This window comes from Helianthus annuus, chromosome 8 (assembly GCF_002127325.2).
Source record: "Helianthus annuus cultivar XRQ/B chromosome 8, HanXRQr2.0-SUNRISE, whole genome shotgun sequence".
Lineage (NCBI taxonomy): Eukaryota > Viridiplantae > Streptophyta > Magnoliopsida > Asterales > Asteraceae > Helianthus > Helianthus annuus.
This window is the reverse complement of record NC_035440.2, coordinates 16,935,680-16,958,656: the sequence shown is the minus strand read 5'-3', so window position 1 is coordinate 16,958,656 and position 22,977 is coordinate 16,935,680. Positions and strand designations below refer to the sequence as shown.

At 35.7% G+C, this 22,977-nt stretch overlaps 2 protein-coding genes and 2 long non-coding RNA genes across 4 annotated transcripts; 2 read left to right on the top strand and 2 right to left on the bottom strand.

The window, feature by feature from the left end:
* Window positions 1–4,786: 4,786 nt before the first annotated feature.
* On the top strand, window positions 4,787–8,051 carry LOC110872234. The gene is made up of 2 exons (XR_002554314.2): window positions 4,787–5,170; window positions 7,810–8,051. It is a non-coding gene; the product is annotated as an uncharacterized LOC110872234 (long non-coding RNA).
* Window positions 8,052–8,139: 88 nt separating this feature from the next.
* On the bottom strand, window positions 8,140–9,005 carry LOC110872235. The gene is made up of 2 exons (XR_002554315.2): window positions 8,915–9,005; window positions 8,140–8,301 (listed from the first exon to the last, which is right to left on the bottom strand). It is a non-coding gene; the product is annotated as an uncharacterized LOC110872235 (long non-coding RNA).
* Window positions 9,006–15,590: 6,585 nt separating this feature from the next.
* On the top strand, window positions 15,591–19,018 carry LOC110869654 (receptor-like protein 46). The gene is made up of 2 exons (XM_035976479.1): window positions 15,591–17,085; window positions 17,293–19,018. Exons 1-2 carry the CDS (start codon window positions 15,768–15,770, stop codon window positions 18,903–18,905), a joined length of 2,931 nt encoding a protein of 976 aa, XP_035832372.1. The 5' UTR covers window positions 15,591–15,767; the 3' UTR covers window positions 18,906–19,018.
* Window positions 19,019–20,045: 1,027 nt separating this feature from the next.
* LOC110872236 (60S acidic ribosomal protein P0) lies at window positions 20,046–22,599 on the bottom strand. Its single transcript, XM_022121014.2, has 2 exons — window positions 21,326–22,599; window positions 20,046–20,514 (listed from the first exon to the last, which is right to left on the bottom strand). The coding sequence occupies exons 1-2, from the start codon at window positions 21,447–21,449 to the stop codon at window positions 20,156–20,158; spliced, it is 483 nt and encodes a 160-aa protein (XP_021976706.1). The 5' UTR covers window positions 21,450–22,599; the 3' UTR covers window positions 20,046–20,155.
* Between the last annotated feature and the right edge of the window lie 378 nt (window positions 22,600–22,977).

Below are 22,977 nucleotides of genomic sequence, written 5' to 3'. Positions count from 1 at the left end.
TTAATTTTGCATAAAATGTAAATTATATAAGAATGTTTCAACTTTTTAAAGGCTAAAAAGCATACCCTCTTATGTGTTTACCACAGAATTCAAATCTACTAATGTGTTTACTACAGAATTCAAATCTTAACATGAGGACACATTTTCACACTTTCATCCAGTTAGACTACAACTTATTTAATATGGAAGATTGAATTTAAATAATCTGAACCGTCTCTTTTTAGCTGATAATAATACCAACTTAGTTACTTATCCATAGTGTCCGAACTTTTTCATTTTGTTTTGAAATAGTCCGTAGTTAAAAAAAACATAACGGAGTTAAGTTTTTTTTTTTTCAAATTACAAACCGATGTTTTTGGGCTTCTGATCAGAACGAGGATACGATTCTATTAATGTAAAACTTACCTCGAAACAGTGCTCTAAACGACTTGAACGGTGCTTAAATTCGGGTGTTTGAACTTCTAATTAACAAAAATCAAGTCGTTTAAAGCACTGTTTCGAGGTAAGTTTTACATTAATCGACTCGTATCCTCGTTCTGATTAAAAGCCCGAAAACATCGATTTGCAATTTGAAGGAAAAAACTTAACTTCGTTATGTTTTTTTAACGACGGACTATTTTACAAAAAAAAATGAAAAAGTTCGGACCACTATGGATAAATAACTAAGTTGGGATTATTATCGGCCAAAAAAAGTTAGTTCGGATTATTTAAATCCAATTTGTCTTATATTAACTACCAAAGTACGTATAGCGGTATGTTGTAAAAATGTTCATTCTTATAATTTTAGAAGTAGGTTAGAGAACGTCTAAATTACCAATCTAAAAAAAATATTTTTATTTAATCTATAAATATATGAAACAATGATATAGGTGTCTATCTCGTTTTCAAAAAAAAAAATGTGTACCAATGTATTAAATTGTGGTGCAGTTCTCTACTTAAATTCGAGTATTTATTAAACTCGCAGCAATCTACCTTATAAACGTTTAAAACCGGTGGGTATGGGGGTCGTCCCCCCTCGTCTTCGGCTCGTCCCCCTCGTCCCACACCGCCCCCCTCCCCCTCGTCGCGTCCCTGGCGTCGCCTGGAAGACGGCAGCGACGCCCCCCCTCTCTCTCTCTCTCCTTCAGGTTTCTCTCTTTCTTCCCTTCAATTATATATTGATTTTTTTTATTAAAGTGGGTTGTCCTCCGATCCACACCCTTGGGTAGTCCTCAAGGGGATGGTCCTCTTCCCGTGGTGATGTGACGCCTACGTGGCGGGTGGTCTCCAAAGTGACTAACCAAACCATACCCAATGGTCTAAGAATCGTCTATTTAGAATTGTAATATTCTATAAGTTTTATCTTATATATCTACTATGTTTTTTGAAACTAAACATTCTAATCATCAAATTCGGTAAGGTTTGATTCTTTTCAACCATTTATATAAGGTTTTAATAATAAAATAATAAGTAAAGCAATTCTTAAAAAACAATAATAAATCATTCTTGTACTCACAACAGAACATTTCTTGTCCTTTTATAAAAATAAATCCAAAATAAATCAATAATAACTGGCTGACAAATTAAAGGCTAAAGTTCATAGTTAGTGCCGAGAATAAAAAACATAAACATAAAATTCTAAGCCGATCAATGTAAATGTTTAGCATAATTATTCGTGTCTACAGATTGTATACTTGTATGTGAGCTTTTGATTATATTTTTGAGTTGTTATCACTAAATTTTATCTGTAACTAGCAAACATAAGTTTAGAAGAAGAATAGTCGAAAGAAAAATAAAGTGATGTTAGGATAGTTACATGTACGGAATTAATAATGATGTCAAGATCTAATGTTAACAACGTTATAAAACTTATATGAGATCATTGTTGTGACATGATATTTATTTATCCGATTGATATATCATTGTTAATATGTGAATATTTACTATGTTATGTCCCAATGTTATGCATCGTAGTCCGTAAAGACAATGATAACCTCCGCGCGTGTTGCGGCGCGGGTACATTGCAAACATCAAATGAATTAGTTCACACGCGTTATGATGCGTTAACCTTATGAAATTTTCAAAGTTGAGGAGGTGTAAAAATAGAGTAACACAGTCCAAGGAGTAAAAACGCAAAGTTTGAAACTTAAGCGGGTGGTGGCAGTAAAAATGGAGTAATAGTACAAGGAATAAAAACGCAACATTTAAAACTTGAGAGGGTGATAATGCAAGGGATAAAGACACAAAGTTTAAAACTTGAGGGTGTTATGGCGTAAAAAATGAAGTAATAGTGCAAGGGGTAAATTATAAAGCTTAAAACTTGAAGAGGTGGTGGCGAAATTCAAACTTGAAGGTTAGAAAGAAAACTTTCAAAGTTTAAGGGTTAAAAGTCAAAATGTCAAAATTGAGGGTAAGGAGTTACAAAAGCAAAAGTTGACTTGATACTCTTTTGTATTCTTTCATAGCTATGTGTTGATTCCTATTTGATTTAACTGCACCGACTTTCTCTTTTACGTTATAGTATAATATAGAATTTATTTTAATTATAACATCAAGTTATATATTTGTATATGCAATAGCTAGGTTAACTTTTTTTCTTATCATGTTAAAAACATAAAACCAAATATAATATTATACACTATCAGTTTGAAACATTTTAGTGCATAGTGGGTTTGTACATATTGCTTAGTGAGTTTTTTTTTGCATAGTTGTGTTGTACATGATTTGAAACATGTTAGTGCATAGTGGGTTTGTACATGTTGCTTAGTGAGTTTTTGTGCATAATTGTGTTGTATATGATCTTAGTAATTTTTTTTTTGCATAGTTGTGTTGTACATGATGCTTAGTGTGTATAAATTTGTAAAATAAGTTATATACTATCTTTGAGACATGTTAGTGCATATGTGGTTTGTACCACATGTTTATTAGTTTGTTTATATTGTATTGAATTGTATCATGTGCTTAATTTATAATATTTTTTATGGGTATTAACTTTGGGTTTTGTTTTGTTTGGCTTCAAAACTATCAATTTGAAACATGTTGATTGAGGTCAAATATAATATGTTTGTTTGCTTATTTATGTATGTTTCGTAAAAAAATTCGAACCAAGTAGAGTCAAATTATGGTTTTTTTTTCTCTATTTTAGAAAGCTCTAATTGATCCTTTTTGATTACACGTGTCAGTTTTTCTTTCATACCTGTTACGTTTTCTATGTATGAGTTTGGTCACATATAATACGTTATTAATTTGATTTACTTTATGTTTTGATCCAATTACAATGCCTATGCGGGTTGCACTTAGTTTAATTGGATACGTCAAAACGTGTGTTTTCATATGGTTAATGCATTACATAACGTTTGGACTAATCCATTCAATGTTTACAGTACCCGCTGCGCAACGCGCGCGGATCTTGATGCTAGTTTCATTTTAAAAAGAAATAGAATATCGGTTTTTATATGAACGTAGCAAGTTTAAATCAACTTATTTATGAAGTTAATTCAAAACACTCTATTTACATGAACCAACCAAACTATACAATGACATGTTTAACAAAAAGTTGATAAAACATAGGGCTCGTATGTAGGTTTGTTTAATGCTAATTCGAAGTTATTTATTTTTTTTTTGCATTTAAAATATATACAATGGCATATTTAACAAAAAGTTGATAAAACATTGGGCTCGTATGTAGATTTGTTTAATGCAAATTCGAAGTTAATTTTTTGCATTTAAAATATAAAGAACAATCATACCTAGTATAGCAAAGCTATTGTTAGTGTCTGGGGAGGGTGATATGTAGACACACATACCAGTGACGTTTCTGAGAATTCACGTACACTGTTCGAGCTCGAAAAATATGCCCATATGCTTTAACGAAAATTGTTTTTTTTTTGTTTTTTTTTAAATCATATTAGTATTGGGTTAGGCCCAATAAACCTAATGTTAAGTTGGGTAAATTATAAAGCATAAAAAGGTATTTGATAATGGGCCTTTATATTGAATTTGTATGTGTTTACAATTTTTTTTTTAAATAACATGTATATATCAATTTTTTTTAAATCCCATGTCCCTCGAAATCACGGGACTTGTGCGAAAGTCCTCCTCGCACACCATAAGAGCCGCCCCTGACACACCTTATCTCCTCTTCTAAGGATAAAGAGATTACTTTTAGCGAGACCCTTGGCTCAAAAACACCCAACAAAGAACATATGGAACATGATATATGATATGATATGTGTGTGTGATGCTACCATTACAACATGATTCGCCAAAGAGTTTCCATTTAAAATATACAAATAAAAAACAACACACCCTAAAAAGATTAAAAATACCATTACAACATGATTGGCTAAAGAGTTTTCATTTAAAATATACAAATAAAAAAACACACCCTAAAAAGATTAAAAAAACAAAATAAAAGCGCTAGTTTGATTCTGAGTTGAAAAAAAAAGAGAGAACCAGGTCGGGAATTGAACCTGGTTTTGAAACCGGTTAAGAAAACTTGGTTCAGACTTATCTAAACCATATGGGTTGTAATCGGGCTATAACCCCATACTCTGAAACCGGTTAACAAAGTCAAACCCAACCCCAAACCGGTTAAATCCCTGCTTCTACCTGGATTTAAACCGCTCAAACTCGATCCCTTCCCTCTTTTAAACCGATTCTAGTTAAAAAAAAAAATTAAAAAAAAAGTGGCATGACATTATTTGACACAATCCGACCCGGTTTAAAATGCACACCACATTGATTTAAATTCGGTTTGGGCTTATCTTTCCGGCCCGCTTCTTGTCCCTTATTGGGCCAAACCCAATGTAAATAGCAGATAAACATCAATAAAACCCTACCTAAAAACAAAAACTCCGATCAAAACCGTCATGGCACCACCGTCTGCCGCCGACGCCGGAATTCCGACGCCAAAAAAGTCGTTAGGTTTCGTGGCTAACGCAATCAAACAAAAACACAGCTTCATCCAGTTCTTCGCCATGACCGGAATCTTCCTGCTGAGCATGCGATCGGTAGGTCAAAAATACCGAATTCAGGATCTAGAGGACGATACCGCCACTTTGGAGAAAGAACACAATTCACTCACCGATCGCATGAATCACATCAAGAGTAGTCTTCTCGCTGAAGCAGCTCTCGATTCCACCGGTACTTTCGCCGCAAAGCTCCGTGTTCTGTTTAGCGACAGTTAATTGTGAGTTTTTGTTATAGAAATTTGTTAGATCTGAGGTTATGATTTTGTGCCATAACATATGTTTACAGTGATAATAATAATATTTTTGATTGTGATTGTTGTTGTTGTTAGTAATAGTCACTTGTTAGTTGTTACTATTGTTAAACCTAAAATTGATGATAGTTTAGTGATATAGTGGTTTGATGTTTTAATTGACAGTGGTTATTAGATAGATTGCCTGAATATGTGATCATGATTATGTTCTAGAAGTTTACTTCAGGAAAGTGAAGTAGTTTGTTAGGATTTGGTTGTGTTTAAGTTGATTAGTAGGGGATATTGGAAGTTTTTTTTTTTTTTTTGGGTAAAAGATATTGGAAGTTGATTATCTTGACAATAGGAAAATTGAGGAGGTTATTGTTTCATTAAGAATTTTAGGTTAATTTTGGTTTATTATTCAAAGGATTATTATTGTTAATCCAATGAGACTATGGAAGTAATTGTTATTACACTTAGGATTTGATACTTCAGAATTTTGATGTTATGATCCAAAAGATCATCGTTGTTAATCCAATAAAACTAGGAAATCTAAAAAAATGAATGAACCATGTCTATAGTTTTAGTTCATGAAGGTGAGAATCTTGTAAATCCATTTGTGTACACCGAAGGAATCCTGTGCGCAAATCAATGCCTTGACTTAAGAAAGTTTCTTTATTTATCAATCACTCTACCACTTGTATTGAATGACGACTTAGGGGGTGTTTGGTGTTGCGTTTTCAAAATAGATTATGCGTTTTCAAAATAGATTTTGCGTTTTGAAAAAGCATGTAGTTACATGCTTCTCCAAAACTGCGTTTTGGAGGCAGATAATCACTTTTTCATCCAAACACTTCTTTAGATTATTTATGTTTTACAAACGCAATAATCAAATAATCACTTCAAAACGTAATCCCAAACACCCTCTTAGACGCAACTGTTGAGATTGGTTAATTATCCAGAACATGCATAGCAACTTGAGAAAGAATGAGGAATTCAGCTTCCACCAATCTAAAAATTAAACAATTATCGACTTCACTATCATGAGTATTTTAACATACTTCTCGTTATCAACCCAATTAGAAGAAGATATTGTATTGTTTTGCTCATATGCTTTATTTATATTTATCTTATAAAAATTAAACAATTATAATGATGTTTCTTGTTCCTTGATTTCCTTATTTTTTTTTCTAAATTCTTACATTATATTTTGGGGATTTAGAACTAATGCCACATACAACAAAAAAAATCATATTGGGTAAATTATGCTAAGGTTGGTATTATTAAATATTAATTAAATTTTGTGTTCATACGCGCAAGCCAATTATGATCTTCTCATGAATACTTAAAGGGTAACATTTTTGTTATAGTTGAATGCATTGTGTAAAGCTTACCGAACAATAAATTTGAGGTCACATAAGTTTTCTTAGTTACGTTAAAAAAATCCACAAATACTCTATAAATAATAAATTTTAGTTGCAAATGATTAAATTATGTTAATATTAGGGACATATTTGTTGTTAGTCATGAGTACTTAGCCCACAAACCATCTAAATGGGAACCGGTTTTGATACTCTCTCACCACTATTGCTCTACTGTATTAAAATTCCTGAATTAATGCATAAGTTAATCATTTGCATAAAATTGGTTAATTATGGAGTATTTGATGTTTTTATAATGTGACTTTGAGACTGTTTGGCAACTTCTGAATGGTTAAGTACTGAACCAGTAAGAGAGGTCTGAACCATTAAGTGCTGAACCGGTAAGAGGTCTGAACCATTAAGAGTCAGTATAATGCCTAAACGTTCAGAGGCAAATATCTGACCAATTCAGATTAGAGGTCTTAACCATTCAGACTCGGTATAATGCTTAATCATTCAGAGGCAAATGTTTGAACCATTTAGACATCTGCTCGTGAAACAAACAGTCTGAACCATTAAGTGCTGAACCAATAAGAGGTCTGAACCATTAAGAGCCTCGTTAAGAGCTAAACAAACAGCCCCTAATAAATTTTTCGCAGTTCATGTATGTGATCTTCAATTTGTTGTTTGGTAAGCTTTGCACAATGCATGCAACTATAAAAATGCCGTTCAATTATTGTTTTTGAAAATAAAGTTTGAAAAATATTGCGATATTTTTGGTCAATGTGAATTTGTTGTTGTTTGTGCTATTAGTTTTAGATACCCGAAATAAAATGTATTATCTTAATTATTGTGTAAGCTTAAGATGTATGAATTATGATTTGTAAGAAAAATAAGGAAATCGACGACCAACTTAAAGAAGTATAATTGGAGTTTTAATCATTTTACGATGAATATAGTTGAATCAAATTAGCTAACTAGTACTTTGTCTTCTTCTAATTTGATAACATTGAACTAGATATATATTGGTGCGATGAGGCTGCAAAAAATGAAAGATAAAAGGGGATGGTACCTTTGATGTTTTAGGTTGGTAGAAGCTAATTTCGCTGATTTTTTTTTTTTCCATTTTTCACATGTTAAAGCATGTTTTAGGAATTCTAATCCCAACAACTGCTTATGAGTCGGCTTTCGATATTAGTGGTAGAATTATTGATAAATATAGAAACTCTTACATCGAGTCATTGATTTGTTCACATAATTACATAGGTCTACGCCGATGTCTTTTACAAAATTCTCACCTACATGCACTGATGAACTACGACTAGAACTCTAGAAGATGTGGCTGATGATTTGGACCAACTAGAAGATGTTGACTGTGTTGCTAATATTAACTGTATGAATTGTTTTCATCTTCATCTCCGAAGTATAAAGATTTTGGTAGAGATTTACATTCACATATCCAAAATTTACTTTAATCAATAATCACAAATGGTCTTTCGATTGGTCAAGACTTGGTTGACAGAAGTCATTCGCCTAGGTGCTACTTGTTTTGGTACCACATTCGTTGCCTTGAAAGCAGTAATAATCAATCCCCCAAAACAGTAAATCTTATCAGGCTGAAAGTCAAATAAATAATGTTCCACTAGTCAAAAGATCACTTGATTTATATTCAATAACTGACGCGCATATAATCAGATTAAAAATCCAAACGCAGGCGGTGGCTATTATTTTGACCAAAGATAATCACTGGTTCTGTATCTGAAAACACAAGCTACAAAAAGGTTAATTGCACTGGTCAAACTCGATTACAGTTGACAGCAGTCTTCAGTTTCATGTCACCGTTTGAATTTGCAACCGAGTTTCAGTCAAATCACAATTAGAGTGATAAGGTCGGTGTTAATTTGACTGAGGTCAAAATACAGTAACTAAACCAACGTTGGTTATAAACAAAATCTACAAGGAATTTTATAAAAAGGGTTGTAAAATTTACATGTTTCAATATATTTTTATTAGTCTCTTTAGCTGTAAATTGGAAGCCGAGATACATGGTTTTGACCCATTAAGGGTCAAATCAAAAAGTTTAGCTAAAAGAGTAACGAGTCGAATAAGTTTGGAAGTGGCCCAAAATCCTTTTTTAATTCGTACAATGATGGTTTATATGGTCTAGCATATTAATAAAAAACATGGTTTAAAATAGACAAAAAAAGGGTTGGCTTGTCAACCCAATATGACCTGGCTCGGCTCAACCCTTTTACGACACGACCCATTTTCACCCATAACCCAACCCGCATGACACGCAGCTGACCATGTCAAACTAGAACCTATGGCTTTGATATTCCTACACTTATCTGGAAAATATGAGGAATATTACCTAAGAATCAAGATTTGAGAGTTGAGATACTCTTTCTATTTCTTTGATAATAAGTTCCTTTTCCTCTTCAAACTGATCATCATCACTGCCTAGAACATATATGTTAGAAAACAATGAGAATATGCAGCAAAAAAAAAACTAATACAATTAAAAAAAACTACAATACTGTTGGTACTTGAATAGTAAAAGGGTTCAAATTGTACAAATTGTAATAGAAGGGTTAATGTGTAAAATTTGTAATAAGGTCGTTAGAGTTAGTTAATAAAAGGAACAACCCCTCAACTGTTGGGGCAGGCTTGATTGTGGACATTCTTTCTCTCTTCTTCTTGATTTTCCATTTCAATCCTAACATTTGGTATCAGAGCTCTCCGATCCTCGGAAGCTCCATTACCGGTTGATTTTTCCGTTCAATTCGTTAGAATCAAATCATTGTTCGATTGATTCTGTTCGTTTCAATTCAGAATTGTTCATTGTTCGAACAATTCTAACCCAATTGACAAATTCAAAAGCAATTCAAGATCGAAATACTGGAACCATCAATGACGACACGAACGCAGGAACTTGAACGTATGGCAAAAGACATTGCAAGACTGGAAACAACAACAGATCAAAATCTGTCCGAATTGGTTGAATTGAAGGCAGTTTCAGAGCAAATTCGAGATCAAATGCAATCACTCTTAGCAAGAATGGACGCGCGTGATGCACGAGATGATGAATCGAACGGCAGAACAGATGGAGTAAGAAATAATGAGGGTGATAGAATCTGTAATAATCGACTCACTAAGGTGGAATTCCCCAAGTTTAACGGAGATGATGCGGAGGGATGGCTATACAAGTGTGAACACTTTTTCGAGATTGATGAAACCCCTGATAGATTCAAAGTGAGATATGCAGCGGTTCATTTAGAAGGTAGAGCTCTTCAGTGGCATCAAGGGCATATGAAGTCTAGTGGACGAACGTTAATGCAAATGCCATGGGGGGAATATGTTCGTTCAATTTCAGCAAGATTTGCAACTACGCTGATAGAAGATGCGATGGGAGCATTAAAAGCTTTGACACAAACAGGAGATCTTGATGAGTATTGTGATCAATTTGATCTGTTATTAAACAAGGTAACATTGTGTGATGAATATACTGTTAGTATATTCATTGAAGGGTTAAAACCAGAGATCAAATGTTATGTTAAACTGTTTAAACCAACATTGTTAAGAGAAGCATATAAGCTTGCAAGACTACAAGATCAAGCAAATAAAACAATGAATATCAAAAGTAGTACAGCAACAACATACAGACCATCAGTTAATAGGAGTGTGTCAAGCAATTTCAATACTGGAAGTAAACAACCTATCTTAGCAACTCCTATTAATTCATTTACTACCAGTAGCAATGCTATCCCTAAGAGGTTGTCTGATAAGTTCTTGGATGAGAAACGAGCAAAAGGGGAATGTTTTTCGTGTAACGAGAAATATACTCCTGGTCATAGCAGGGTATGCAAGGGTAAGAAACAACTTTTTTTGGTAGAGGTAGAGGAGACAGAGGAGGAAGAACCGGTAGATCAAATCAATGAAATGCAAGAATCCATAGATAATGGTCCCCAGATTTCTTTAAATGCTATCATGGGCATTCCTTCTTTTTCTACCATGCAAATTGTGGGATCAATAGGTACTAGAAAATTACAAATTCTGGTAGACAGTGGATCAACCCATAATTTCATGAATGATGCTTTGGCCAAGAAACTCAATTGCCCATTGAAAGATGTATCCAATTTACAAGTTACTATTGCTGATGGTAACAAAATGGAATGTCTCAAATTGTGTAAAGATTTTAAGTGGATGATGCAGGGGTCATGGTTTACAACAGACATGTTGGTAATTCCCTTAAGAAATTATGATCTGGTATTGGGAGTCCAATGGCTAGAGACACTCAATGATATTATGTGGAATTTCAAACAGTTAACTATGAAGTTTAAAGTGGGAACTCAAGATTTTGAACTCAAAGGGGCTAAGTCTCAGGGAGTTACCTTGTGTTCTATGGAGAAGTTGACAACAATGTTACAAAGGGAAGGAACGGTGGTATAAGCACAGTTGTTTTCGATACAAAATCCAGCCGATGTTCATTGTGCTTACCAACCTAGTATAGGGGAAGCATGTCACAATGGCGACTTGGATAAACTGTTGCAAGAGTTTGAGGATATTTTCGAAGTTCCGAAAGGACTACCTCCACCAAGGATCTTAGATCATAAGATTGTACTGAAAGATGAGAAGGTAAATCTCAATTTGAAGCCTTATCGATACCCTAGTGCACAAAAAGATGTGATAGAAGCCATGACTCAAGAATTACTGGATTCTGGTGTGATCAGGCCAAGTACGAGCTCTTTTGCAGCTCCCGTAGTTCTTGTCAAGAAAAAAGATGCTACTTGGAGAATGTGTGTGGATTACAGGCGCTTAAATGATGCTACTGTCAAAGATGTGTTCCCTATTCCTTTGATCGAAGAACTGTTGGAAGAATTGCATGGGGCAGCTATTTTCTCTAAGCTGGATCTAAGGTCTGGCTATCATCAAGTTCGGATGTATGAACCTGATATTCATAAAACTGCTTTCAAAACTCATCAGGGCCATTATGAGTTCTTAGTATTACCCTTTGGTCTTACTAATGCTCCAGCCACGTTTCAGTCATTGATGAACACTATTTTCAAACCAGTGTTGAGGAAATGTGCTTTAGTTTTTTTTGATGATATTTTGGTTTACAGTACAAGTCTCCAGCAGCACTTAAAGGATTTAAGAATGGTTCTGTCTCTCATGAGAACTCATACCTTAAGGGCTAAGAAGTCTAAATGCATGTTTGCTGGCTTTAGGGTGGAATACTTAGGTCATATTATTACGGCAGCAGGAGTTGCTACTGATCCTCAAAAGATTGTTTCTATTCAGCAATGGCCTACTCCTACTAATGTGAAACAGCTCAGAGGGTTCTTAGGCCTAGCAGGCTATTACAGAAGGTTCATAAAAGGGTTTGGGGTATTAGCTAAGCCTCTAACTGATCTTCTTAAAAAGGAAGGATTTCATTGGGATGAGCATACTCAGGCAGCATTTGATACCTTCAAACAGGTTTTGAGTAATCCACCTGTATTGGCACTACCTGACTTTAGCAAAACCTTTGTTGTCGAGACTGATGCATCGGCAAAAGGGCTGGGGGCAGTTCTCATGCAAGAAGGGCACCCTTTGGCTTTTATTAGCAAAGCCTTATCTACCAAGCAGCAGTCCCTTTCGGTTTATGACAAAGAGTTATTGGCGATTTTAATGGCAATTAAACAATGGCACCATTATTTGATTATGAAGCACTTTATCATTAAGACAGATCAGCAAAGTCTTAAACATCTATTAGAACAGAAGATAGTGACTCCATTACAACAAAAGTGGCTGTCAAAATTAATGGGCTATAGCTATGAAATCACTTACAAGAAGGGGTCTGAAAACTTAGTGGCTGATGCCTTATCTAGAGTTTCTGGAATGGCATTGTTACAAATGGGATGCAGTTCCATAGATCCTTTATTATGGCCAAAGTTTCAAGCTGCATGGGCAACTGATGCTGATTGTCAGCAATTGATACTCCAGTTGCATCAGGGACAGAAGATTAAGCATTTTTCTTGGGATGGTCAGATGTTGAGAAGGAAAAACAAACTATGGGTTCCTAAAGACACACTTTTGAGACAAGAATTGCTGAATTTATGTCATTCTTCTCCTATAGGAGGTCATTCAGGTTTTAAGGCCACTTTAGCTAAGCTTAAGGAATTATTCTACTGGAAAGGGTGTTCAAAAGATGTTCATAGGGTTGTTAAAGAATGTGCAGTATGTCAGAAGTCTAAATATGAGACACAGGGTAGTCCAGGGTTACTGCAGCCTCTTCCTGTTCCTCAATCCATTTTTAGTGACATCTCGATGGACTTTATTTCTGGGCTCCCTAAAGTTCAAGGCAAAGACACTATTTTAGTGGTGGTTGATAGAATGACTAAATATGGTCATTTCTTATCCCTTAAACATCCTTTTACAGCAGTGGAGGTGGCTAAAACTTTTATGGATAATATTTTCAAGTTACATGGTTGCCCATCTACAATTGTTAGTGACAGGGACCCTATATTCTTAAGTGCATTTTGGCAGGAGTTCATGAGGTTACAAGGAGTACAGTTGGCTCTTTCTACTGCATACCATCCACAGTCAGATGGTCAAACAGAAGTGCTGAACCGGTGTCTAGAATCTTATCTAAGAAGTATGTGTATGGATGCCCCTTCATCCTGGCTTAAGTGGTTGCCTTTGAGTCAATGGTGGTACAACACTTCCTGGCATTCTTCTATTAAAATGACTCCTCATGAAGCACTTTATGGGGTAAAACCTAATATTCATATTCCATTTATCCCGGGGGATACTGCATTGGCTGCAGTGGAGGAGGTCCATAGAGACAGGGAAGCAATGATAGTAAAACTTAAAGGTCATTTGGCAACAGCCAGGAATCGAATGAAACAGATGGCTGATAACCATCGTGTTGACAGAAATTTCCAGCCAGGCGATTGGGTGTATGTCAAATTACACCCTTTTGCACAAACATCATTAAAACATCATCACAACAGGAAATTATCTCAACGATATTTTGGACCCTATTTGATTCTACAGAAAATTGGAAACGTCGCTTATAAATTGGACTTACCTCCGGAAGCTGAGATGCACCCTACATTCCATGTATCGCTGCTGAAAAAGGCAATTGGTCCATTACCGTTAGCTGGACCTTTTCCATCTGCTCCCCGTTTTACCTTGCAACCTCGGGCGATTCTGGATAAACAATTGGTCCGTCGTGGTGGTAGAGCTACATTGAAGGTATTAGTTCACTGGATGAATTTACCGGTGACGGAAACTACGTGGGAGTATTGGGAAGATTTCAAACTGCGTTTCCCCTCTTTTGTTTTTTGAGGTCAAAAAAGCTTATGGGGAGGGTATTGTTAGTACTTGAATAGTAAAAGGGTTCAAATTGTACAAATTGTAATAGAAGGGTTAATGTGTAAAATTTGTAATAAGGTCGTTAGAGTTAGTTAATAAAAGGAACAACCCCTCAACTGTTGGGGCAGGCTTGATTGTGGACATTCTTTCTCTCTTCTTCTTGATTTTCCATTTCAATCCTAACAAATACGACTTGAAAGGCTCCCGGCAAAGTTGTGTTGATTCAAATTATGTTATCTTGAATGGAGAATTGTTCAAGTGTTTCCACAACTAGATGGTTCTTGATTGTAAATTGATTCGAGATACAGAAAATTACCACTCTTTCCATCTGTTGGGCACTCCAAAGCTGAATTACGATACAGAAAACGCCATGTAATTCAAGTTGGGATTCCAAAGATCACCTCCTAATCGGCCAAAAATAAGATAGCATTGGTAAGGAAATCTCAAGAACAAGAGAATTAACAAATTCTAAATAGTTTCACTCTGCCTATGTTCATTCATTCAATCGCAATACACAGGTAATAAAATTCCGGTACAACCCATTTCGCTACATCTTAGGGAAGTGGAAAACCCAACTTTGAAAAGGTAAATAAAATAACTTAGAAATAAAATTGCATGTGATAAAATTAGAAACTAAAAACAAGTTGCTGCATGATGTCTTGGGGTTGCATGGGCTACAAATTTCTTCACGTCTGAGTGTGCATTGAATTATGTGTAAACAATATTTGGGCCCTAGGCTCGAGCCTAAGAACTCATCACATAGAAGCCGCCCATGCATGAATGAACACTTGTAGACGAGTTTTGAAATTAAGTACTCCCATACATTAAAAGGCAATGTTAAGAATCGATTTTAGGGTTGAAAACCTAACCCACCCAAACCAATTGGGATTGGGTTCACAACTAGTTTTAGCATTTAAACCAGTTTTTATCGGTTTATTTTTGGGCTCAAACTGGTTCGGGTTGAAAATGATTGTTAACACAAAAAATTTAAACCTATATAAAACTGTTGATCAGGGTCGAGCCAACCGTTTTTTTTTTGGCTACCAAATCGGTCTATAAACCGGTTCATCAGGCCCAAACCAAATTTTTTGTACACTTCTAATACTCTAATAGAAGGAAGCAATTATGGATTTTTTGTACACCTCTAATACTCTAATAGAAGGAAGCAATTATGTGGATACAGTTTCTCCAATGATCATCCACAAGGAAAGCTACTTTCAAATATATATATATATATTAAAGAAAGACTTTTCAACTCTAAATAATTAGATATATTAAAAGAAGACTTGTGTTTTAGTGATTTTAATCAGTTAAGTTTAAAATCAAAAAGTTTAACGCCCTGAGTCCCTAACCACTCATTTTATAACGTTTTGAATCCATGTGTTTTTAGTGCTTTTAACCACTTGAGTCCAAAATAAAAAGTACAAGTGTTATAAAATGAGTAGTTAGAGACTAAAGGCGTTAAACTTTTTGATTTTGGACTCAAGTGGTTAAAACCACTAAAACACAGGAAGTTAAAAAGTAATTTACTCTTAAAAGAATTTTTATAAGGTAGCATGCCCAGCTATGACTATAATATATTAAAAGAATTTTTTTACATAAGTTTGTTCAAAGGTGTATAACAATATTGTAAGAAAAATGAGGAATATTAACTATAAATTGTGAGTTGAGGATTTATGTACAACAAATTTTTATCCATTGGGAACTGGAGGATTTTTGTGGATGATATTTGTGTATTGATTTTCCACAATGACTTGCAAAGTCTTCCATGATCCCTTAGCTCACGTCTATCTATACAAACAACTATTACTTCATGTAGTTTGTTCATCATATTTCTTCACATTCTTCTAAAAAGTTGAGGTTGAATCATGGGAAATCAGTGGGTTTGGGGGCTTCATCTCGTTTTCTTAAGTATGTTTTTGGTTGCAACCAAATATACTTCTTGTCTGGGGGCTCAAAATTCAACAAGAAGCTGCCATGAACGAGAGAGACTAGCACTACTCCAGTTCAAAGACAGCGTCAAAGATGACTTTAAAATGCTATCATCATGGGTTGGCATTGATTGTTGCTCATGGAAAGGAGTCCGCTGTGATGGTGCCACCGGAAGAGTTTTCAGTCTTCATCTCAGAGGAACTTTGGGCGACTATGATTACAACGAAGACTTCTTCTTAGGTTACTACTTAAAAGGTGATAAGGTGAACGCATGTTTGGCTGAGTTAAGACATCTGCAACATCTGGATTTGAGCGGAAATTATTTTAAAGAAAGTCCGATTCCGGAATTCATTGGATCCTTCAAGCAGCTAAGTTACCTCAATCTCTCAAATGCAGGTTTTAGTGGTATTATTCCCCATCACATTGGAAATCTCTCCAATTTGAAGGTTCTGGATCTTGGTTCAAATGATATTCTCACGTCAAATGATATGGCATGGGTTTCTGGCCTTTCCTCACTTGAGCATCTTCACTTGAGCAACGTAAATCTTTCTCAAGCCAACAATGCTGATATGACATTTTACATGATTCCTTCATTAACATATTTAAGTCTTCAAAACTGTAGACTTTCTAATGCTGATCTTGGACTTCATCTTAATTCAAGTAATATACTTCCCAACATTGAACATCTGGATCTTAGCTCCAACTTCTTTGAAGGTCAACTCCCTCACTTTTTTCAGAACTTGACATCCTTAACGTTCCTTGATCTTTCAAGATATAATCTTAGTCTGGCATGGAACTCTGTAAACCTGCTAAACACGATCCCTTCTTTATCAGAATTGCATTTGTCAGAGTGTGGGCTTCACAATGCCCCCTTTTCAGCCACTTATTTGAATTCCAGTGCCCATTCTAACATACAATATCTTGATCTTAGCTGGAATTCAATTGGGGGTAGGTTTCCATCTGAACTAATGAACATCACATCCCTAAAAGTCCTTGACCTTTCATCTAGCAGTTTGAACTCATCAATTCCTGTCATGCCTAACCTTTTAAAGCTTGATGTTTCTGGAAATAAGTTTGAGCACATCGAGCTTGTTGGGATTTGGAGACAATGTCATCTGAAGGAATTGAGTGTATCTGTTATTTTTTTTGGAGGAGAATTGATAGGCCCATCATCAAACACGTCTGAATGTTCCCACTATGCTTTAGAGGTGTTGGAATCAATCGGAAATGGATTCAACGGTTCAATTCCAGAATCTGTTGGAAAACTAAACAATTTAAGAGTCTTAAGTCTTTCCTATAACAGTTTTACAGGTTCAATCCCTAAAGCTTTGGAGAGATTAAGATCTTTAGAAGCATTAGATCTGTCTGAAAACAAATTAACCGGTTCAGTTCCAACATTTCTTGGAAACCTTACCAAACTTGTCCTTTCTTATAATCAATTGAGCGGTTCTATCCCAGAATCATTGGGAAGATTAACAGGTTTAACTCATTTAAATCTGCAATCAAACCTGTTAACAGGTCCAATCCCAGTTACAGTTGGGCAACTCACCAAACTCGTTGACTTAGATGTCTCTGAAAATTCTTTAGAAGGAGTGGTTTTGGAAGCCCATCTTGCTAACCTCTCAATGTTGAAGAGCTTGGATATATCTTCCCATCATAAGTTGATTATTAATATCTCAAATGATTGGATTCCTCCATTCCAACTGAGGCATGTTCAACTTAGTTCTTGCAAGATTGAAAATGGATTTCCAGAGTGGTTGCAAAATCAAAGGATGCTTGAGGAGTTGGTATTGTCTAATGCTAGCCTATATGGTCTTCCACCAACATGGCTTCAGAATATGCCCGTGCTTTCTACATTAGATCTCTCTCACAACAAACTCATTGGATCTTTGATAAACCTTCCATTTAGCGAACATACTTTGGTTTTATCTCTAAAAGACAACCTTTTCAATGGGTCAATTCCAAGGTCAATGTGTAGAACAAAATGGTTGGTAATTCTCGATGTTTCCAGCAATCGGTTATCTGGAGTCCTCCCAAGTTCTTTAGGAAAGTTGAGATACTTGCAATGGTTAAAACTGAATGACAATAACTTCAGTGGCCAAATACCACAAGACTTGGGAAAGTTGGGAATCTTAGAAGTTTTGGATTTGGGCAATAACGAATTCTCAGGAAACATACCAAAATGGATTGGAGAAGAACTTTCAGAATTGAGGATTCTGAGGTTGCATAAAAACAACTTCACAGGAGGTATTCCTCATTCTTTGTGCAAATGTTCATCTCTTCATATTTTAGACATCGCACACAACAACTTAACAGGATCCATCCCTCATTGTTTTGGAAAGTTGAGCGGGATGGTTGAGGCAAGAGATGCATTTAATTATCAAGTGTATTACAAGGAGGAGGAACATCTGATGGATGTGATTCAAGTCTTTAAAGGAAGCGAGCTTGATTATACAAAAACGAGATATATAGTTGTTAACATGGACCTTTCAAGCAATAAACTTACAGGAGAAATCCCTCCAGAGATAACTGCACTTGCTATGTTGATGGGTCTCAATTTGTCTCATAATCATCTGAGTGGGAGTATTCCAGATAGCATCGGAAACATGAAGGCGTTAGCATCTCTTGACTTCTCAGACAACCAACTAAGCGGGACGATCCCTCCAAGCATGGCTGCTTTGAACGATTTGAGCTCTTTGAATCTGTCATACAACAAATTGTCAGGAAGAATTCCAACCGGAAAACAACTGCAGACACTTATCGACCCATCAATATATGCTGGTAACAGGGATCTCTGTGGTGCACCTCTGCAAAATAATTGTTCTAATCCTGAAAACCCACCAGCCACAAGAAGCAAGAAGAAATACAAAAAGGCTAATGGGCTAAGGAAGGTATGGTTTTACTTGGACATAACGTGTGGATTTGCAACAGGTTTTTGGGGTATTATTGGAGTTTTGGCATTCAAGAAGGAATGGAGAAGGAAGCTTTTTATGATTGCAGAGGTAACCATGGATAAGGTGTATGTGGCGGTTGCAGTGAAGATTTCCAAGATTAAAAGAGGCAGAGAAGCCTAATAGATTCTTATAATAGACAATATTTGTAAAATTGTTGTTTTGATTTAAAATACTCTGTTGTGTAATATATTTAGACCATGGGTGTGTTTAATACAAATAAAAAAATATTACAATACACGAGATAGAAATACAGGTGACAGATGATTACAGAAGAAGTGGACTGAAGATCAAGTGATGGCAACAGGTTCACTCTATGTTCAAATGGCATTCTCTATTTGAGTCCAATCACTTTTCTTGGGCTCCAGTTGAGTCCAGAAAAGAAATAAAAAAGCAACAACAGGAGCAGTGATGATTACGAGAAAGAAACAATCCAAAAAGAGGTATATTTTTCGTTCTTTAGATTCTTTATCGTTCTGTAGTGTTTCCTGCAAATTTTTTACAGAATACAAAGTCATTAGAATCTGCAAAATCTATACATAATACAAAGTCTGGGATAAGGAGTTTACTTTGTTGAGTTCAAAAGCGTATGAAGATTTGTAGCTATAATGGACTCGTTTAAGGAACCAGTTGGCATTAGAATATGACTGTTGCTCTTGGTATCAAGTTAGTTGATAGTTTCACTAGTAGAGTTTGCCAGTTTTCATCTCTCGGGGGAAATGTAAGGGGATTTTCTTATTCATGTGGGGAAACACTCACCACAGCAATTTAAAAACATAACTTAGTTGATGAAGAGTACTTCATAAAATCGACTGAACTGCTTAAACCGGAGCCAGTCATCCGGTTTAAGGATGCATACGATTTGGGTTTGACGGTTTAATAGTGTCAGTTTGGAATTTGGAATAGGCCGGTTAAATATTTCTAATTATTATATTGTTTTTTTAAAATATGCAGTTATCTGTATGTATAATATCATCATCATTTTAGAAAGCTTAATACAAACTAACAGTTTTAGAACAAGAATCCAGTTCAAACTATTTTGGTAAACAAACAAACTCAGGATCCCAACTCACCGCACTTATGACCAACATAAGAGATAAATCACGGATACAAAAAATATGTAGCCACAGTTATCTATCAGTAGACCTTTTCTTTATCTGTGCATATTCCTAATTGATTATCAAGAAGTACCAAACAATTCATAACCACAATAAGATTATATAAATAATGAAAAAAAACTAATTAAAAACCATATCAACTGAATTGTAATAAAATTTGCTTAACTGCATTGATATTAAAAGAAGTATACACATAAACAACTTATCCATCTCCTTATTATTCTGAAATTAATCTTCAACCTTTGAAAAACCACTTCATTTGGTGAGCAAATTCATATGAAAACCCAGCAACCACTGCCAAAGGGAACACATCCCAATATCCATAGACGAACAAACCAGCGGCTGCAACTTATATCCTGCAGCCGTTTCACTCACTTCCTCTGGGTCACAATCGGTCAAAATCAACCCAACTTTGCCATTAATGTGAGGAATTGCGCCAACAAAAGCAGGTTTTCCGGCAGATGGGGCATGGATCTGGAGTGAGCGCCTCATGAAAGAATTCTTACCCATGACGACAGATGAGTGGGCCTGAATTTGGCTCACACGAAGATTGTCAGCACTGAAGATGACAAGGTGGGTGTGTAGCTTCTGAGGTAGATTGCCTTCCTTGCCGCCTTGGAAGCCATGGGGAACGATGAAAATGGAGGTTAGGGGTTAGTGTGGAATACGACAAAAAGATTTAATGCAGATATAATTGGGTTATTTATTTATGAGTTGTTTTTTTTCTTTCAAATATTGCATGTTCCCCGTGCTTCAATAATTAAATAGTTGGTCTTAGACCGAATGTAGTGTAGTGGGGCGTTTTTTGCCCGGAATCTCGCTCGAAAACGCCGGCACCTCCGCCCCGTGAGCGTGTTTGGCTTTTTTTTGTTTGGGCGTTTTATAAATCACGCCGGATGGGGGAAATCTTGTTCAATCACATTTGAGCTTCCATTATTTGGCCAATGAGATTTTTAATTTTTTTTTATTTTATTTTAGGGTAAATTACACTTTTCGTCCTTTATGTTTGTATCGGATTGCAATGAATACCCTTTAACTTTAATAATTACAATCACAATCCTTTATTTGGAAAACTCATTACACATTTCGTCCTTTAACACTAACCAGGTTAAAATTTTCAGTTAAGCCTATTCACTTAATGGTAGTTTAGTCTTTTTACTTAATTATTTATACTATTTAATAACTTATTATAAAAAGAAATATAAATATACCCCCTCTCCCTCATCCCTCTCTCTAAGCTTACAATCTGATTCACATCAGATCAATTTGTCCACAATCACATCAATTTCTTCGATAAACCTTCATCTGTGTAATGTGTATTACAAAGTAATGATGCTTTTTTAACAGTAAATTTTATACAAAGTAATTATGTTATATTCATCATCTGGAGATCCAGATAACATATACTTTGCCCAGTTTTTATACCTCGCATATCAATCGATAAATCTAAACTCTGTGTCGTCATGACTCTAACCTGCCGGAGCTCCAGTCTCCTAAAACCTCTCTCTGCCTTGTTCCTCCCTAGTCGCCCGTTCTCCACCGAAAACATCACCACAATCACCGTTGAAAACAGTGTCCTGTTAATCGGCCAAAACTACGAACCTCCGTTGAGATCCGTCGATAGACTCCAAGATTCGGCCACAACCGCGAAGCTCCGTATAGATCGTCTCTGATCTGAGGGTTTTGTCATCAGTGGGTTACGTTAAATGGGTTTCTTGTTACAAAGTTGTAACAATAAGAAAGATGTGGTGGCTGTACTAGGATGGTGGTTGTGGCTGGATTAGGATGGTGCTGGTGGATTGTTTCAGGTGATGATGAAGATGAAATAGGGCTTTTTATTTCTTTCTCTCTCACTATATATGGATTAGGTTTTTTTCAATAATATGTAAAAAGACAATTATACCCTCATATGCATTGTACATGATTAGATTTAACAATGAAAAGTAACTTGGTTAGTGTTAAAGGACGAAATGTGTAATCGGTTTTCCAAATAAAGGATTGTGACTGTAATTATTAAAGTTAAAGGGTATCCATTGCAATCCGATACAAACATAAAGGACGAAAAATGTAATTTACCCTTTATTTTATTACAAACATAGGCCCTGTTTGGTAGCATCTGAATAGCCTCTTAATACCCCATGTCTGATTGAGTCAGATTTCAGATTGTTTGTTTCACCCCTCTTAAAACTTACCCAGCCTCTTATTTGTGTCTGACCGAGTCATACATGGGGTGGAGTCTGACTAACCTCTGAATGACAATTGTGACTTGTATACCCCTCAATCCTAAAAAACACAAACATTTCCTTCTTCCTGCTTCGAACCCGCTGTCTGACAACAAGCTCAGCCGTCGGCGACATCTTCGGGTTTCCGGTAAAACAACAAGCTCACTGATCTTTCTCTCTTCTTCCTGCTTCGAACCCGCTGTCCGACACCACCACTTTCGCCATCAACCATCACTATCATCATCATCATCATCAACATCATCATCATCATCATCGGTCATTATCATCATCGACATCACTACCGGAGTTTGTGTGACTTGTTACCATGATGATGTTTCAATTGTTGAAGATCGTCTTGTTGTTGAAGATCGGTGGTGGGTGTTGTGGTGGTGAAGCGGTGGTGGGTGTTGTGAAGGGATGGGGATGGAGATGGTTTAGGTAGAGAGAGAGAGAGAGTTCTGGAGGTTGTGGAGGGATGAGATGAGAATGGGGAAAGTTAACATGTATATATATTATATATGATTATTGGTTTGTAAAAAAAAAATATATATACCGTGTTCCAAAACTAGACCGAACTCCAAAACTGAACTTGTTTGAATGTCTTTTTATTAGATTTATGCCTTAAATTCAAATATATATATATATATATTTAATAATAAAATGGTTTTTTTAATTAAAAGGGGTAAAAATGTCATTTTACACATTCACTCAGATGTGCAACCAAATAGCACTTTACTGGTTCAGCACTTTACTGGTTCAGCACTTACTGGTTCAGAGCCTCTTACCCATTCAGACATCTTATTCATTCAGCACTTATTGATTCAGATGTTGCCAAACAGCCCCATAATGCCCCAC

Bases quoted from the DNA above. Each gene is read 5' to 3' on its own strand.
- LOC110872236 (XM_022121014.2), bottom strand. From the start codon at position 21,449: ATGTTTTCGGTGGAGAACGGGCGACTAGGGAGGAACAAGGCAGAGAGA. The intron at 20,515-21,325 runs GTATAAAAACTG...ATGGCTTCCAAG, and splicing joins TTTATCGATTGATATGCGAG to GCGGCAAGGAAGGCAATCTA.
- LOC110869654 (XM_035976479.1), top strand. From the start codon at position 15,768: ATGGGAAATCAGTGGGTTTGGGGGCTTCATCTCGTTTTCTTAAGTATG. The intron at 17,086-17,292 runs CTGTTGGAAAAC...CTATCCCAGAAT, and splicing joins CAACGGTTCAATTCCAGAAT to CATTGGGAAGATTAACAGGT.